The 17,029-nt window shown below is 44.5% G+C and overlaps 1 protein-coding gene across 3 annotated transcripts in view; it reads right to left on the bottom strand.

Moving 5' to 3' along the window:
- NAV2 (neuron navigator 2) overlaps nucleotides 1-10,293 on the bottom strand; it is a 235,825-nt gene extending 225,532 nt beyond the window's left edge. For all 3 annotated transcript variants that reach the window (XM_075427329.1, XM_075427330.1, XM_075427331.1), the window contains exon 1: nucleotides 9,175-10,293. In XM_075427329.1, coding sequence (XP_075283444.1) covers nucleotides 9,175-9,432 — 258 coding nt within the window. In that variant the 5' untranslated portion in view covers nucleotides 9,433-10,293. The remainder of the gene's footprint in view (nucleotides 1-9,174) is intronic.
- Between the last annotated feature and the right edge of the window lie 6,736 nt (nucleotides 10,294-17,029).

The following is a 17,029-nucleotide window of genomic DNA, read 5'->3' as shown; positions in this document are numbered from 1 at the left end:
TCCATGCCTATGCTTTGCAAAACTGAAGAAATTGAGACTGTTTCCACAAACTATTTCAGAAAGAACAATTTACAGATAAAATTAGAGGCATACAAGCAATTGCCAAGTGTCTGACTGAATTCCAGTTCTTGGTGAATGGAAAACCAGCAGCTTCCTGTTACAAAATGTACCAACAGTTCATGTCTAATAATACACATAAAATCTGACCATTTATTTACTTCAAATATAGATGTTTCTAAAAATAATATTCAAGCCGGGTATTTTTAGCCAGGTGAACTTCTCAGGAGAAGGAGATCCTACAGTTTGCTGCAAGGAAAAAATAAATGAATGGGTTAAATTTTAAGGGCATCTCTTGATTTATACCAGAATAAAAGTAGAAAGTTTAGCCCTAAAGCTTAAATAAGCAGAAAGCAAATGGGAAAAAAAAAAAAAGGGAAAAACAGAAAACACATCCTTCTATTAAAGGCCCAGCTATGATTGATTCAAAACTCTGTCTCCTTACACAGCAGTTATAATATTTATTCTATGTTGCAAGTTTGGGAAGCTCAAACAAAATAATTACTGACTTAAATCCCTCCTTAACTTCTTCCACATTGGTAGGAAAAATGGACTTGTAGGCTAAAAGCACTAAAATACAAATTAAACAGATATTTAAATCTAGTAGTGAGATAATCTGGAAGCTGAAATTACAGACTAGACAATGTTTCTCAAAGGACTCTTCAAAGGAAATAAAAGATAGCCAAAACCAGCCCTGAATTTCCAAAACCAAGAACTGAATCCACCCTTCCTATCTCAACAAAATAAAGGCTTCATTTTTTGATAGCCTCTGGATAAGAAAAAAGAGCACTGGTGGTGGTGGTGTCATACTTTACTTTCTTTTTGGTACTCCTCACATACTTGAAACTTGGGACAGGTTCATGTTTTGCTTACCAGACCCCTTCTTTACAATTTGATTTTTTTCCTTCTTTTTTCTTTCTGAGAAGCAAAGCTCTGGTTTAGTGCCAGGAGTTTTAAAAATCAGTATCTGTTGTTCTCCTCTACTAATGTCCTTGTACCTCTCTGCATCTCCAGGAGATTCCTTTAGGGTAGGTTTGGTATTTCATACCGCCTGATTATTGACGAGAGTATTTTGCAGCAGACTAGAGAATGTTGCTTTATGATGAACTCCATACAGCGCGCCAGCATGGTTTTCAACCACCAAGAACGCTTGCACAGTTCAAGTGGTGCCTGGGTGCTTCCGTCTTTCCGTTTCCTCACGTTACATTTGCTTCTCAAATTAAAATTACTTTATCCATATTTGAACATTCACAAATTAGACTTATCAGCTAGCAGTTGGATAGGTAGAAGGACTTAATGTTGAAGCCAATTTCAGGTCAAACAAGCCTCCAGCAGAGGCTGAGTGGCTAACAGAACCGAAACACAACACATACATCAAGGAAGAGAAGTTCGTGGAACACGCGGTGGACAAACAATCTAGGAAAAGTAAGAAGCAAAACTCCAAAAGTTCTCCGAGAAATTCACCAGTGCAGCCGGGGCGCAAAGGCAGGCAGGGAGAAAGAAAGCAAGAAAAAAAATAATTAAAAATTAATTAACCCATTTCTTGTTAGAGGACAGCTGGACCAAAGTCTCCTGCTTGGTTGCTGCCATACATCAAGTGTCAGAGCTGAAGGTGAAAAAAATGACTTGCTAAAACAGGGACAAAGAAAGAGAGAGCGTTCACTGAAGAAATATATTTTTAGGGAGTACGCTAACAGTTTCAAGGACAGCGGGAGACCACATGGACACCATATGCGTAAGCATTTTGAACTGATTAACAAGTAGCAGCAAGGGAGAAAGATAATGTAATAGTCAGGGGACTAGCCAGTAATTTTCTGAAGCACTGCAGACTTCATGACCTTGGGTAAGTTTCATTGTGCCTTAGCCATTCATTTAAAAAATAAGAACAATACCCCTACCTCTAAGGAGTGCTCTTAGGTCAAGTATATTAAAATTCAGAAGCCCCTTAGATACAGCCTATCAGCAGAGCTCAGAGAAATAGCATTAAAAAAATAAATAAATCGGAAGCAGGGAAAAAAGGTCATATGAAATGAGTGTTTCAAAAACACTACAATGGACCATAAAAACGTGAGTGAATTCAACAGCAGCATTCTTAGCTCAGCAATAAAGATCTCTGGAAATCCCATCGCAGGCAATTTGACAGGGAAGGTACTGAATTTGGAAAGGAACACTACATGATGGCCAAACGCTCTTTTACTCAAGAACCATCACAATTAAACTGAAACCAGAGCAAAAAACCATTTTCACTCATTGTCCACTACAATTAAAAACTGAATGGACGTTTGAATGCCAAGTGAACCTTCGCATATTCTAAATGAAAACCCAAGGACGAAAGAGCCTCCTGAATTTATGGTGTAATCTTACATCTTTCCTTCAAACGCAGGGCATTAAAACAGGGCAGCTCTTTATATCAGAAGAAAGATCACTGAAAACTCCATGTTAATAATCACAATAAAACAATTAATGAATTGGTTTTTATCAGGTGACATTTCATTTGGAACAACAATTTAATATTTGGCCGTATGTATCTATAAACTTATTATCAAAACCATTGTAATCATAAATAGAACAAGAATTTGGCTATTTAATAGCCTCAGATTGCTTACAGTGTGCTGAAAAAAATCCATCACAAAGCAAGATATAGCAAGGTTTTTTTTCCATAGGATTTTACTTAAGTACATAACTATAATTATATAAGCAAGCTCACTGATACTAATTTTAAATTATTTTTGTGATTATATATTTTGATAGCCTGAATCTATAGTCTTCCTGAGTTCCTAACTCTTCAGTAAAATTTCTTCGTACGCATCCTAAACGTGACCTTCTTTGGTTTCTTCAGACATTGCAAAAAGCTGTTTTTCATGGTTATCAGTATTACTGACCACTTTTCTTCTAATTTCTTTCATAATTAGCTCAGCAGTGGTAGCAAGACCAAATCTGACACCACTGGGCAGCTCACCTAATGGCACAGAAACCAGTCGGCGTACATGTGACTTTAAACTGGGTCCAGATAAACGTTTGCTTGATTCCTATCCCCTCTGCAAGATGGCTCTGTAGTGAAACTGCGAAGCCCAGTATCACGCATAAAAATGGCTAATGCAGGCGAGAAAGGAAGGCATAATTTCTCTGCAATATGCTTCATTTAATCTTTCTCCCTATGAAGCTTCACATTAGCAAGACAGTGATACGGAGGTATAAACAGCTTCTGATAAAGTTAATTAAAATATAGAAAAGTAATTACTAATATCTGAACTATATGGATTCATTTGGATTGCTAATGACATGGGAATGGGGATAGTGAGGCAGAGCAGGCTAACCACAGCCAACAGATTCCAAGTCACACGTGGCTCATGAAACAGTTGATGCGAGCCTAAATTAGAAGTGTGGAAAAATACTGGAGCGACCTATTAAATAATAAATTTATGAGCAGCTAGAGTACTCCAAGGCAGAGCACAACAAACTGAAAAACTCCCTAAGGTTTTTTCAGTAGTGTGCTATCAACCTGGGAACGGCTATCCACTAGATTTTTGCAGGGACCTGTAATGAAGCTTCTCTACCAATTCCATTCCGTACCACTGTCATTGATTTGGGCTACAGAAGGGCTAATGAGAAAAATACAGGGATGTTTCTAATCTCGATGGGTATTGCAAATGTTTTTGGAGAACACCTCAGATCTAGAATGTCCCAGATCTAGATGACCTTCACAAACTGGGGAAGAAGAACTATATCACTAAAAGAAAAATCTAGTGTAAGACTAGGAACGGAGAGATCTAGGACACCCCACATCTAAGACATCCACCACCACCACCACCATGATCTTCACAAGTTGGGAAAGCAACGTGAAAACAAATCTAGCTGAGCAAGGTAGTTTTATTGCATGCAATATCTGTCCAGTTTTGACCTGAATTCTTAAAAAAAGGTCTAAGAAAACCGAAAAGAATTCAGCAGCTAGCACGAAGAGCTGTAAGAGTTCTAGAACTCCTGAGGGAAAAGGTTAAAAGAATTAGGTTTGCCTAGTGTGGAGGACAAGTGAGGGAGAACTCGGTAACACCTAGCGAGCATCTGCCTTCTGCATCCACCGAGAGAGGACAACTGCCTAACTTCCAGGACATGAATTTTGCAAAGAAATCACAAACCCCACCCCAGCCCTCCCTGCCCAAGGTGAAGGGCAGGTGTAGGTAACTGCTGAACACACAGACTTCAATACCAGGTTAAACAGATGCCTGTCAGCCTGAAGCGTTTTAGTGGAAGGGTGGGACCAGTGACTTAGTAAGGTCCCAGTGCTTTTAGGACTGCTGCAGTTACTTTAGATACAAACAGCAAGTCTTTTTTTTTAGGTTCTCCAGAGAATGAAAATCAAGAAGCTAGAGCACACAACATAGCAGCAACCAACACAGTAATTAAATCCACGATCTCCTCTGGTGGCTTTCACAACATCATGGCAACAGACTGTATTCCTGGAACAGCATCTTCCCTCTTGCACCCTCCATGAACAATTTTACCGTGCCCCTGGACTTCTACTTGGCAGTGACTTCTGTCTTCAATAACTAATGCAAAATTAGTAGCCAAATACACATGACTTTTTCAGAATAACTAATAAATACCATTTTGTATACAAGAGATCACTATCTTGCTATCTACTTGACGGAAGTTTCTCTGGTAACAAAGTTAAATATTTCCAAAACAATGCTCTCTCAATATGGGTACAGTTTACTGGCGGTGTGTTCAAATTAGACAAAATAAGCAGCAGTGCAAGAGCAGGATACTGTTGTGCACAACACGGGGAATTTAATACGGAAAACTGAATGGAGTGTGTATATCAGTAACAATAAAACAGGAATGATACTGCCATGATTCATCGACTGAAGATTTTCGACTCGCATTTACAATGGGCCTGATGCTAAAACCTTCAGACCTTTCTGCAGAAAGTGCCTCTGAAATACTCTGAAGAATGCTTTTTATAAATTGCACAGCATTTTAAATAACACATTGCCCTTATATGGCCTTAAAGCACAAAACTTCCAGTCACTATAAAATCCAGCTTACACATGTGAAACCATATCAAGAAGAACAACAACAACAAAAAAAATCAAAATACTGAGAAGTTTTCACTGATACCATGTTTCTCAAGTGGGACACCTTCATTTTCAGCATTTTTTTTTTAATAAGTACTTTAATGAATACCACCTGCAGTGCCCTTGTTCTCTGAAGAACCAGGCTCAAGATAAATACCACCCAGCACCAAAAAAAGCTCACGAACCTACCACTGGTGTGCAAGTGGCTTGAAACATGCTAAACCAGCATTAAAGCATGGTCTAGTCGCTTCACATCGTGACTTCTGGTCTCTGCACTAGACACAGCCTCTACTCCAGAATAATCAGTAAACTAAGTGCAGGGGAAAAGGCAGATACAAATTCAAAGTGGAAGTATATATACACCATGATGGAAGAGAAAAATTCACATATACAAATAACTAAAGGTAGCCCATCTATCTGTTTCACCCCGCCCATCACCTCTTTCCCTGTAAGCAGATGTCCTAAACATGAAGGCCAGCAGATCGAGGGAGGTTCTCCTCCCCCTCTGCTCTGCCCTGGTGAGGCCCCATCTAGAGTACTGTGTCCAGTTCTGGGCTCCCCACTTCAAGAAAGATGAGGAGCTACTGGAGAGAGTCCAGCGGAGGGCTACGAGGGTGGTGAGAGGGTTGGAGCATCTCGCCTATGAGGAGAGGCTGAGGGAGCTGGGCTTGTTCAGCCTGAAGAAGAGAAGGCTGAGAGGGAACCTTAGAAATGCTTATAAATATCTGAAGGGTGGGTGTCAGGAGGATGAGGCCAGACTCTTTTCAGTGGTGCCCAGCGACAGGACAAGGGGCAATGGGCACAAACTGAAGCAGAGGAAGTTCCAGCTGAACATGAGGAAGAACTTCTTCCCTCTGAGGGTGACGGAGCCCTGGAACAGGCTGCCCAGGGAGGTTGTGGAGTCTCCTTCTCTGGAGATATTCAAGACCCGCCTGGACAAGGTCCTGTGCAGCCTGCTGTAGGTGACCCTGCTTCGGCAGGGGGGTTGGACTAGATGACCCCAGAGGCCCCTTCCAACCCCAAACATTCTGTGATTCTGTGAAGTCAAGTTGCTCTCTGTCCTTATCCTGTACATGCAACTGAATTTTGTATTGCATAGTGCAAAGAGGACCAACTTCATACAGGATTAACAGAAACTCCCTAAAATACTCTCAGAACATCCTGTGGCTTGTTGATTACAAAAACCTCCAGAGATGCAATAGGAGTTTGAATTCCCTTGTGTTGAAACAGAAACTGAACTCGGGCATCCCACTCTCTGAGCAAAGGCTCCAACCGTTCAGCAGCTGCACAAAAGCAATGCTTCCCTGCCACCGGTGTTGGAAGTGGCCTAAAATCACCTTCGGTTTTGATGGAAATAGCTTATGTCCCTAAGTCCAAGAGAGAGTTTGGGGCTGCAAATTCCAAGTTCAGCCTCAGCAAGGAATACAGCACAAGTGAAATAGATTTTGGTCAGTTTTGTTTCTTCTCTGTTTTTTTTTTTTGATCCAAGTGTCACGATCTCTTTTTAGTTCTCTCTGTACCCACACAGGAGGATATTCTGTCCTTCCTCGTGGGCTGCAAACTCCATGCGGGCACTGTAATCTATAAAAGATAGGTGTCAGAACATTTGGTATCAGTCCAACTTGTGGATCTACACTCAAAATGCCATGATAAGAATCTCTCCCTCACAGGGGATGCCAGGTACCTGCACAGTAAAATGGTGAGGGCCACACTGGTGCTTAAGATAAAATTTGCAGAGAAGCAAGTGATCACCCTCACAGGACATGTCTATGACTCGAGATATTTAGTCCTACGGCGGTGTTTAAGACCAAACCTTACTGGGCTTACTATCAGAAAGCACTTCTACACCTGAATGTAGCTGAGGGTTTCCCAATATAAAAATGCTTCAGCTGCTGACACCCCATCTGGCAGCTGTCCATCCATCCATCCCTCCCTCCCTTCCTCCCTCCCTCCGTCCATCCTCTTGGGAGGGAGGGACGGGAGAAAAGAAAAGAACACTGCCCTTGACGCAACCCATCTGGAAAAATCTCCCTTTAGGTACAGCCCAACGTTCCAAATTACTACCCTGAATGGCAAAAACCCGCATGCTACTGTGGGCAGAGGGATCAGAGTTGGATCAATAAGAATAACAAAAAAGAAAGAGCTGTGTTTATTCAAGATAATGGGCAGTAAAACCGACCTCACTGGTTCACACCTTAAAAGGTGCTGGTCATCTGCTACGACTGGTACCCAAACGAGGTTACTGAGAATGACAAAGCTACTCAAAACTCAGAAATCTCTGAAATTCCATTGGCCAAAATCCCTCCCTGTTTAAACATAACAAATTAGCATGAAGACCCTTTCACCATCAGGATATTAAAAAAAAATGGAGTTTGTTTCACATCTGTCTAAGGGTTAAAGCCACCATAGCATTCCCCTTTCTGCTTCAAACGGCTACCACTGGCAGGACCTCTCTGACTATAATCTATTATAAGATGAGAAAGTATTTATGAATAACGATCACTTTTGCAGGAATGTAAATTTCTATGCAGAAACCAAGGCATGTCTGAGAGAAAGAGCGGCACATAATGAGATTTTGCTGACGTTTCATAATCACAAGGACAGAGTCTAGCACAAGGAGGGGAGGGGAAGAGTACTTGTTTCTCTCTGAAGAAGCAGAAGTGATGCACAGGTCGGTCTGCCTGCTGCCACCACCCTGCCACCAGCACTTGTCTGCCTCCTTTTCCTGCTCGCAGTCCCTCAGGAACTGCTACAGTCACATTCGTCTGGCCTGAGCAGCCCGATACGTCACCCTGTCTACCAGCAACGAGAGTGCAGCATATCCTAAAATGCAGGGCACGGGGCCAAACACGCCCCGTCAGTAGTCGCGCTTGTCTTCAGAGAATAGGGTTTCGAGGCCACAGATTTCAAAATGCAGATGGTAGGGGTGACCCATTATTCCCAGAGGAAGGAAAAGGAAAAAAAAAACCCCAAAGATAAGTATCTGTCATCATTTCGCTATCGCAGTATAATGGCATCACCTTCTACTGGGCTCAGATATCAGTAGAAGCAGCTTGTAACGTCTATGGCTGTTGCTGAAATACATCACGCTGCTGTGCAGCAATCTCTGTACAACGTTAATCAATTCTGCTCGCTGCAGCAGACCATCTGCTTCGCTCACACCGTAGTACGCTAACACCTACTATCTGCTTCCACTGCTGCTGAGCACACTGGGGCATCACAGTACAAGGCAAGCTGAGCCGTGCTGAAAACACTACTCTGCTGACAAGAATTCAGGTAGCTGAAGAACGTACCCTTCTCCTCCCTACACAGGAAGCAGTATGTAAAAAAAATACGTTGGAAAACTGATACACAGTAAAGGGAAATCTAAAAAAATGCATATTCATAATGTGCTGCATCTATGATATCATGCACATATAGCGCTAAAACAGACAATTCCACCTGAGTATTCATTTCCCACATCTTCTGTTTAACGTAGCAGCACCGAGACTGACATGCACATCGCAATTTCACACCAAGCACTGCCTCCCATTCACTCCCCACACACCTACAAACACGGCACGTTCACACCACTGCTGCTCCAACACAGGGCACCAAACACCCTCCTGACACCCAGCAGTCATTCCCCAGCCCAGGCACGCAACTCAGCCGTTGCAACCCGCACCTACAGAGAGCACACAAAGAACACACCCCGCAAACACCATCTCCACCATCTCCCTTCCACAAATCCCACAAGTTGAAGCAAAAGCAACAGAGAAGGCAACGCAGGCAAAGAGCATGCACGGCTCCATCCCTCACCACCCCACCCCAGCAGCTCCCCCACGCCGACAAAATTACAAAGCCAGCCGTGGGTAAGGCATGCCACTATGCGGAATATAAAACATCCCACCACTGCAGGCAGATGTTACTACACACACACACACACATCCCTTCTCTCAGGGCTGTTTGCACCACTGCTCTCCACCTCAGAAAACCTGCTGCACACATTCAGTACAGAAATACGTTCTCAGATACACCTCCCCAGCATTTGGTGCTTTCTAACCTGTGTGTCAAATCCATTTTCTACCGAGCTACTCTTCCTTGGTGGCAGTCCGTCTCCTGCGTTTTCTTGTCCATTAGGAGATTTGAGAGGAATCTGGCTGGAATACAATGGCTTTGTCACCTCCACCTTGCTCCCAAACTTCAGGTAACAGGGCTGTGGGATGGTCCTGGCCGTCGGGACATGCAGGATTGGAGCAGCGCTGTGTACGGGTTTAGGTAGTCCTGATTTCATTTTGGAGGCTACCAGGATGGCTGGCATTTTCTCTTTCTGCTTTCCTAACACGTTTCTGTCAGCAGCAGCAGCAAGAGCAGAGACAGCAGGCAGGGAGAGAGAAAAGGACACGCTGGGGAAGCTGCTCTACACTAAAGCAGACCGGTTTACTGCAGGGATCTCCAAAACCAGCTTAGAATTTAAAACCAACAATAAAACTAATGAACCAACAAAAAAAAAGGGAGGAAAAAAAAGGAAAAAAAAAAACCTAAACCACTTTGAGCCTAAAATATCTCCCAGCTTTCTGCCAGCCTTCCACCTGTTTCCTCTGATTTTATATTCAGTTCTTCACCAGTGTCCTCCTTCCTGTTTCTGCTGTTATTTAACAAGCTTCTTCCTTTCTCTGGCTCACTCCTGTAATTTTCTTCCCTGGAAACGAGAGACTTTCACTCCCTTCTCTTGTCACTGCATCTCCGAAGCGCGGCAGCCTTTCGGAATAAAATAAAAAAGGAACCTGCTGCTGCGTACGCTTCCCCTCCCGTACGCAGCAGAGAGCGAGCAGGATTTCCAGCTTAAGAGGTCTTTCTCCAGTCTTAGCCAAGAAGCAGATGCAGCTCAGTGTGTTAATGACTGATGCCCTTGGATACCAGCCTTAGAGAATCAAGCTTCTTAAGCCTTAATAGCTGTGAGCAGGACTACGATGCTGGAGCAGGAGGAGAAACGTCCACTGCCGGCAAGCTGAAATGATCAAAACCCGCCAGTGGCCACGAAATTTCCCGGCTGCCCCAGTGCCGAGCATCAAAATCTGGAGGGGGGGTGGGGAATAAATAAGCGATCACTCCGCTGTCAGACGGCAGGGAAAGCAGCCGCCACCTCACTCTCCCCTCCCGCAGCCCACCGGGTTCGCGCCCGGCGCTGCCGCTGCTGCTCCGCGCATCCCGCGCGCCCCGCGCATCCCCCGCGCAGCCTGCGCGGGGGGGTGGGACCGGCTCGGCCCGGGCGGGGCGGGGCGGCCCCGGGATTGGCCCTGCCCGCTCGGGGCACGAACGGGAAAAAAAAATTAAAAATTTTTAAAAAATGAATTCAGAAAAGCCCTCCCTCCGCGGGGGGGGGGGGGGCGGCTCCAGCTCCCGCGGGGGCCGGGGACCCCGCTGCTCGGCCCCGGGCGGCGGCGAGATGCTGCGAGGAGGTAGGTGCTTTGTGAAATTCAAAAAAAAACCCGAACGAAACCAAACAACAAAAAAAAAAGCGCTTTCAGCTCAAACCACCTGGAGATGACTCACTGGTCGTTGCCGCTCGGGAAAACGGCCGCTGCCCGCGCCGCCAGGAACCTGAGTCAGCGCCGGGAGCGATCCCGCCCCGTCCCGCCGCGCTCGGCTGCCGGGAGCCCTCCTGCCAGGGGCGCGGGTGTCTCGGGCCCTGACAGCCCCCAGACCCCTCATTCCCTGCTGCCGCACAGCACCGTCCTGGCCGCCCTTCCCACGGCGTGGAAATTCCAGGCACCGAGGGACACCTTCGGACTCGGAAGGGGGTCTTGGCACCAGAACATACGGTGCCACGGCACCTACTTTTCACATGGCCAAAGGCTTTGAGTTACCACATAGGCTCCTTACAGTATATACAGGGAGGGGAGGGTGCCTCAGAATAATATTCACAAAGCCAACACGAGACACGGTGCGTTTTAAAATCACAGCCCCAGGTATCACATTATTTCCCACACAGGGGCACTTCTTTCAGCTCCTTGTTCTCACCTTGCCCAGCGCCCAAAGACCGAATCCCTCCATCACCGCCCGGGTGGCAGGGACAGGAGCGCTCCCAGCAAGCAGGGAGAAGCAATGAACGTACCCTTGAAACATCTGAAATCCAGGCTGGGTGAGCGTCCAGCCCACGGAGCTCCTCGGCAGGACAGAGGACACGCAGCCCCACCGCCCTGCCCCATCTAGGCTGTGAGGAGTGCTCTGAGGAGGAAGGCTGAAGCATGGCTCCGCGACCCACTCCAAGCAGAGCTGGGTCCTGCCTCTTTGACACCCCGACTCTCTGGAAAGTTTTGAACGTGCAAAACCCAGGATTTTACAAATGAGGCTCTTCCCGATAGGAAAATGAGGCCTTTCTGGATTGTAGGTGCCTCCAGGGTTAGGCAGCAGGCTTAGGATAGCATCTTAAATGACTTATCCAAGGTTACGTAGTGAGTAAATGGCAGAACTGGAAATTAAAGTCAGAATGTGTTTGCCGTTCATCATCAACCCTTTGTCAGCATTGCAACGTGGAAAGGTCTCTGTCCATGAACAGAACACAGTGCCACAAGATATTAGCTGTACTGTGTGTGTGGGGGTGTTGTTGCTAGTTTTTATTTTGTTTTGTTTGTTGAGATATCTCACATTAACTGGATCATTTAAACCCAAAAGCAAAGCCTGGACACTCTGTCACTGCAGTCTGCCACCTCTTGCGCTTAGCACTGACCCCTGATGGCGTAATTCGAGTTCCCACAGCACACGTGAAGCTCACGTTGCTAACGGGAGCTCTGGTTGTTGCTGGGATTTTTCAGCACAGCTGCTTTCACACACACCAGCTGTGCAGGCCTCTCTGTATTAACTGGAAGCGGGAAATTTTTTTGTTGTCGTCGTTTTTACGAGTAACCGCTTTCACCCTAGTCTCTTTATCCACTAATCTCAGACTGGAAACTGCACATCTCACTAAGACACCCCCCTGTCAGAACACCACGCACAGCGTCAGCTTAAACACAACTATCGAGAACATTTTAAAGCCCAACCACCTGATGAAGGAAGTCAGATTTGCCATATAAAAGGACCGGCAGTTACGGGAGCAGAAACGTGTCCAACGCTCCCATCCCATTTCCACTGTTCAGTGCTGCTCTCAGCCTCGCTCGCTAAAAGAAGGTTGGGCTGCAGTATGAAAAACTTGAAAAAGATCCAAGTCTGAAAACAGGGCTAATTTTAGGTCTGTAATAAAATATAGTGATGTTTAAAAGCTATTAGAAGATCTAATTGACAGCTTTATGTCCTGTTCTTCACTTACACGTTTTATGAGGTCCAGGCCGCCAATCCCAGACGCTCAGAACTTGCCAGTTTTTGTTGTTCTGTTTTCATCTTGGAAAACTGGCTAGGTTACAGGACACCAAAACAGACACAAAGTTAATTTGAGCAAAAGAAAAGGATTCCTTTCATTGCTCCTTTAACAAGTAGTGAATCTGATCCTTTGACGATGGTGGATTGAGTACTCCACAGCGAGAGAAAACAACTTCATTTCTCGGTGTGCAGCCCTGCCTGCTGAAGTGAAGATGGTCCCTCCTCGACACACTCAGTCTATGCTCCCGACTGTCATTTTGCCATATCAACAACATGGACCCCCTTCTTTACTAAAGCTTAATGTGAATTCCTGATAACACGTGAAGAGTGGCCTAGAACTACCGCAGTAAAAACCAGCTATTTAAGAGAAAAGTTGGCATTAACAATCATCCATTGTCGTCTAATACCTGGAGTTTTTTAATGTCATGCATAATTTTGCTTTATAGACCCAAACACTACAGCGTAATGCCACTAAAATGCAACACACCATACCCAGTGGCAGTGCAGCCATACCACAAGGTCATAACTTGTTACCACGCCACATTACAGGCTGTATCTGTGAAGATGGGCAACACTAATTTTGGCCTGTCTTTGGAAGTGACTAGTGTTGGTGTTGGGTTTTTTTTGTTTTGTTTTGTTTTTTTTTAAATAGCTGATTTCACCTGTTTTTAAGGCTAGGATTTTTAAAAGAAACTACTTCTCTTGGACAGGCAATGGGATCTGGGAACCTGTCTTCCCTATCTTCCTTGAAAAGCCCAATCGGTTTTCCCTTTCCCTGTTTTGAATCCACCCAGTTTCTGGACCTAAGCTATGAGTAAGTATTACCAAAAAGCAGGCAAATTATCCAAACAAAAAGCAAGAGCTTCATCCCTTCCTGCCACAAATGTCAGATAAGCTACTAACCCGCAGAACACCCCCTTGCAGCTTTACATTTGATGAGTATCTTTGCCTGAATAACCCCAACATCCCCCCCTCATCTGCCTGGAGCTCAGCGATCATCCGCCCACTGGGGGAATACGGAGGGAAAAGCACTGTAAACACACACTTTACTTCCCTGTTAGGAAAAAAACAAACACGCAAAAAACCCCGGTGACTTGGCTTATAGGACTGATGTTTAAGCTCAAGAAACGCCACTGCTCAGGATTCAAGCTGTGGCTACGTAGCACCACGTAGCATCATCTCAACTGCCAAGACTCCGGTATCGAGAACTGGCTTCATATTCTCAAAATTTTAGCGAGCAGACTGATGTGAACCAGAGGCCTTAACATATCAGTGGAAACTATTTGAATACTCTGCAGCTGAAGAGCTTGTAGGCAAGTCAGCACATTGCCCAAAACAAAGCCAGTAAACAGAACAAAAACCAGGGTTGACTGCTCTTGAACAGATGAGCTTTATGCACGAGATGAGTGTTTCTGGAACAGTACAACTATTGAAGTCGCCTTTGTTGCTCATACACTATTAATTAACAACTAAACGGGGCCTCTAGACCCAAGTGGAAAGAAAATGCCTATATGGATTGCATGGGGGGACTGCAAGTAAAATTAAAAGCTTTATGAAACGTAGCAAAGGATCAGAGAATCAGATCTTCCTTTCAACTTATGGTTAATACTCATCCTCAGTGAAGCCAAATGTTACATTAGTGTAAGTGGAAAAACTATGCAGAATTACTATATCAATTAGGACACCTCATTAACTGATCTGGTGAATCAGAACTGCTGATGGAACTAAACTCAAGGCTTGAAAATCCCTTGATCAATTCTATCCTCGTCTTTTAGGCACTACAGATGCATCTGAAATCTCCCAGAAAATCGTTTCAAGCCGAGGTGAATATTCCTAAAATGTCACTGTGTACTGCCAATATCAGCAGGCTTCATGGTTCTTACTAAAGTCTTCTCGTCAAACCTGACTGCTGCCAGGCCGGCTGTCCTATAGAACGTGGGCAGATTCAGCCTTGGCACATCTCCATCAACTTAGGAGAAGTTATGACAGGAATAAATATGGACCTATTTTTGATACTGCAGACATTTTGCTCATTCACATCCATCTTCCGTCCCTCATCAGAGTATTGAATATTGAAAAGCCTGATCCCGTCTACAGATTTACATTACCATTTCGTGAAAGAACCCAGAGGTGTCAATGGGATCAAGCTCCTGATTCCTTTGCTGTGTTCCCACAAGAGGAATGGTAGAGGTTAGCAGAGAGGAATGCCAGTAGAAGCATTATATAATTTGGCATCCTCTCGCCACAGCAATCATAATCTGTACATGTGAGTTCTTTATATAGAGTGGAGAGAAAAGGAGGAAACCTTGGTTCAGTTCCCAGTTCTTTTCACAGAAACCTTGTCTGCATTACACTAATTCTGATCTAAAATCCCTTTTGTAATCCCCTGACACATTTCTAATTCACACTGAGTTTAATTCCACCTCAATTTATAACAGTGCCATGTTTTAACAAATGCACAAGCTAAGTTCCACCTGGACCAGAACACCCGTTGCACTCCTTTTCAGCAGACACACAGAAACATTCGCTAGCCACACGAGTGATGCACGCAGGCACTTTCGCACGGTGACACAAAATGGCACCATTTTAAATGTGCATCTTCTGAGCAACGCTCGTATTTAATCCCGTTTCTGTCCCAGGACACTTCATGGTTTTGTAATGTAAGCACGAGCAATAGGAGCTGGCATCACGACTGCACTGAAAGACTTCTCCCACCTCGTTCCAGGCTGGTGTTCTTTTATTTCCTAATGCATTTGTCATTGGACTACATGGACATTTTACACAAATCTAACTCTGGTAGTGCTTCACTCAAAAGCTACACAAGCTTCTACTGTCCTAGCAAATGCATTTTGATCAACATCCACATCTTTGATTTCCTTGTGTTTCCATTGCTTTTGGATCTGTAGCCCTATCAGTTTCTCAGAATCTAATAAAAACTGGGCTCAGCTGGCTGGAGACCGATGCACTGAGAGGGGCTCTGTGATTGGCTTTGAAAAGATCCACCTCTGACTTTACATGCAAAGTTCTTTCCTCAGACTTCAACTCATCAGGAAAAGGAGTGAAAGGGCTGGGGAATGCAAGAGCTTATTTCAGTTAATGCTTTCTGCAGTGCCGTAGGATTTAGATGCATACCGTAGGTCTGTACCGTAGCCACAGCAGTGACCCATGTGTAAAACATACACGCATGAATAATCTTTACGATCCTAACTGAAGAGCTTTGTCATGCCAACCTATAGCTCACCTTGACTTACACATCTCTTAACATCTGTGACCGTAAGCAGAGACATCATCTTTCCATGCCACTAACAGCACTTGGAATAAATATTTCAACATCATTTTAGAAAGGTCCTTGCAAATCACTTCTTCCCAAGAGAGATGTGCATCTGGGTATTCTTAATCTATTCATGTGTCCTTTGTTTCCACAAGGTTAACAGTAATAGCTCCTACATTATTTTATGCCTGATCTGACATTGCCTATGGCTTCACGTATCTGGAAAAGCAAAGAAAACATCTGTGACTAATGAGAATATCACAGAAGGAAGGTGATGATGATCCAAATACCATAAACTACTCTTGACTTTCAGAACCACCCAGTTAAGATGAAATATGAAGCGGAGGACCTAAAAAAATGCTCTCTTCCCTGCGCTACTATTCTCCCTGCCTTCTCAAGAAGTGGCAGGGGAAAAAAAATCGACCACTTACAAACTAACAATCTCATATCATCAGGTAGCCACCTCCTGTAACCTTGCTGTCCTCACTGGCACGTTTCAAACACACCTGCTCCATCACCTGAAAGAGCTGTCAGAGCGTAAAGGGAGAAACCATCTGAGAAGTGGATGAGGAGAAAAGGCTGTATTTCCAAGTCTCTATTTCAACTGGATCTGCTTAAGCATTCCAGCCCAGCCTCAGCTGCCATCAGCCTCTCCCACATCAGCAGTTTTGAACAAACACAAATTGGCCAAATTATCATTAAGCAACTTCAGCTATTTTGTAAAGTGCAAAGTATCACTATTCAAACTAAATGTCAGAGTGAGATTGTCACCTGCCCTAAATCATCGCTCCTCTACAGCCAACATTAGAAATTGACTTCCAAATTAGAAATATTTATAAAAAAATCTTCTTTAGATAACTATTCCAATCCTGTCCCATATTCACATTATCTCCCTTCCCAGCAGTACATATTACCAATCAATTTGTATTAAAAAAATGCTCTCATATACTGAGCCCAGGCATCCAACTCAGGTGACGATGCAGAGCGCAGTGCTGGAGCCGTGGAAGCCGTGCTTACGGTGCTCACCCGCTGCCAGCCAGATATCAGAGAACAACCAATATCGTCCCACACTTGCAGGCTTTGCCAGGCACACTTCACAACCAAGGTCTGCAGGCTGCCACTTCGTCTCGAGATGCCAAAAAAAGAAAGCATTCCCACAGGGCCACCATTCAGGAGCAGTTCACTGCTGGAGGTCACCTGCAGCGCACCATATAATGTCACAATGATTAATTGCAATGTTAGAAACACCAGCTATTTCTGAACGTGTTACCAGGAAAAAAAAATACAC

Source organism: Opisthocomus hoazin, chromosome 7 (assembly GCF_030867145.1).
Source record: "Opisthocomus hoazin isolate bOpiHoa1 chromosome 7, bOpiHoa1.hap1, whole genome shotgun sequence".
Classification (NCBI taxonomy): domain Eukaryota; kingdom Metazoa; phylum Chordata; class Aves; order Opisthocomiformes; family Opisthocomidae; genus Opisthocomus; species Opisthocomus hoazin.
Note: the sequence above shows the minus strand (reverse complement) of the source record. Positions and strands in the feature narration are given on the sequence as shown.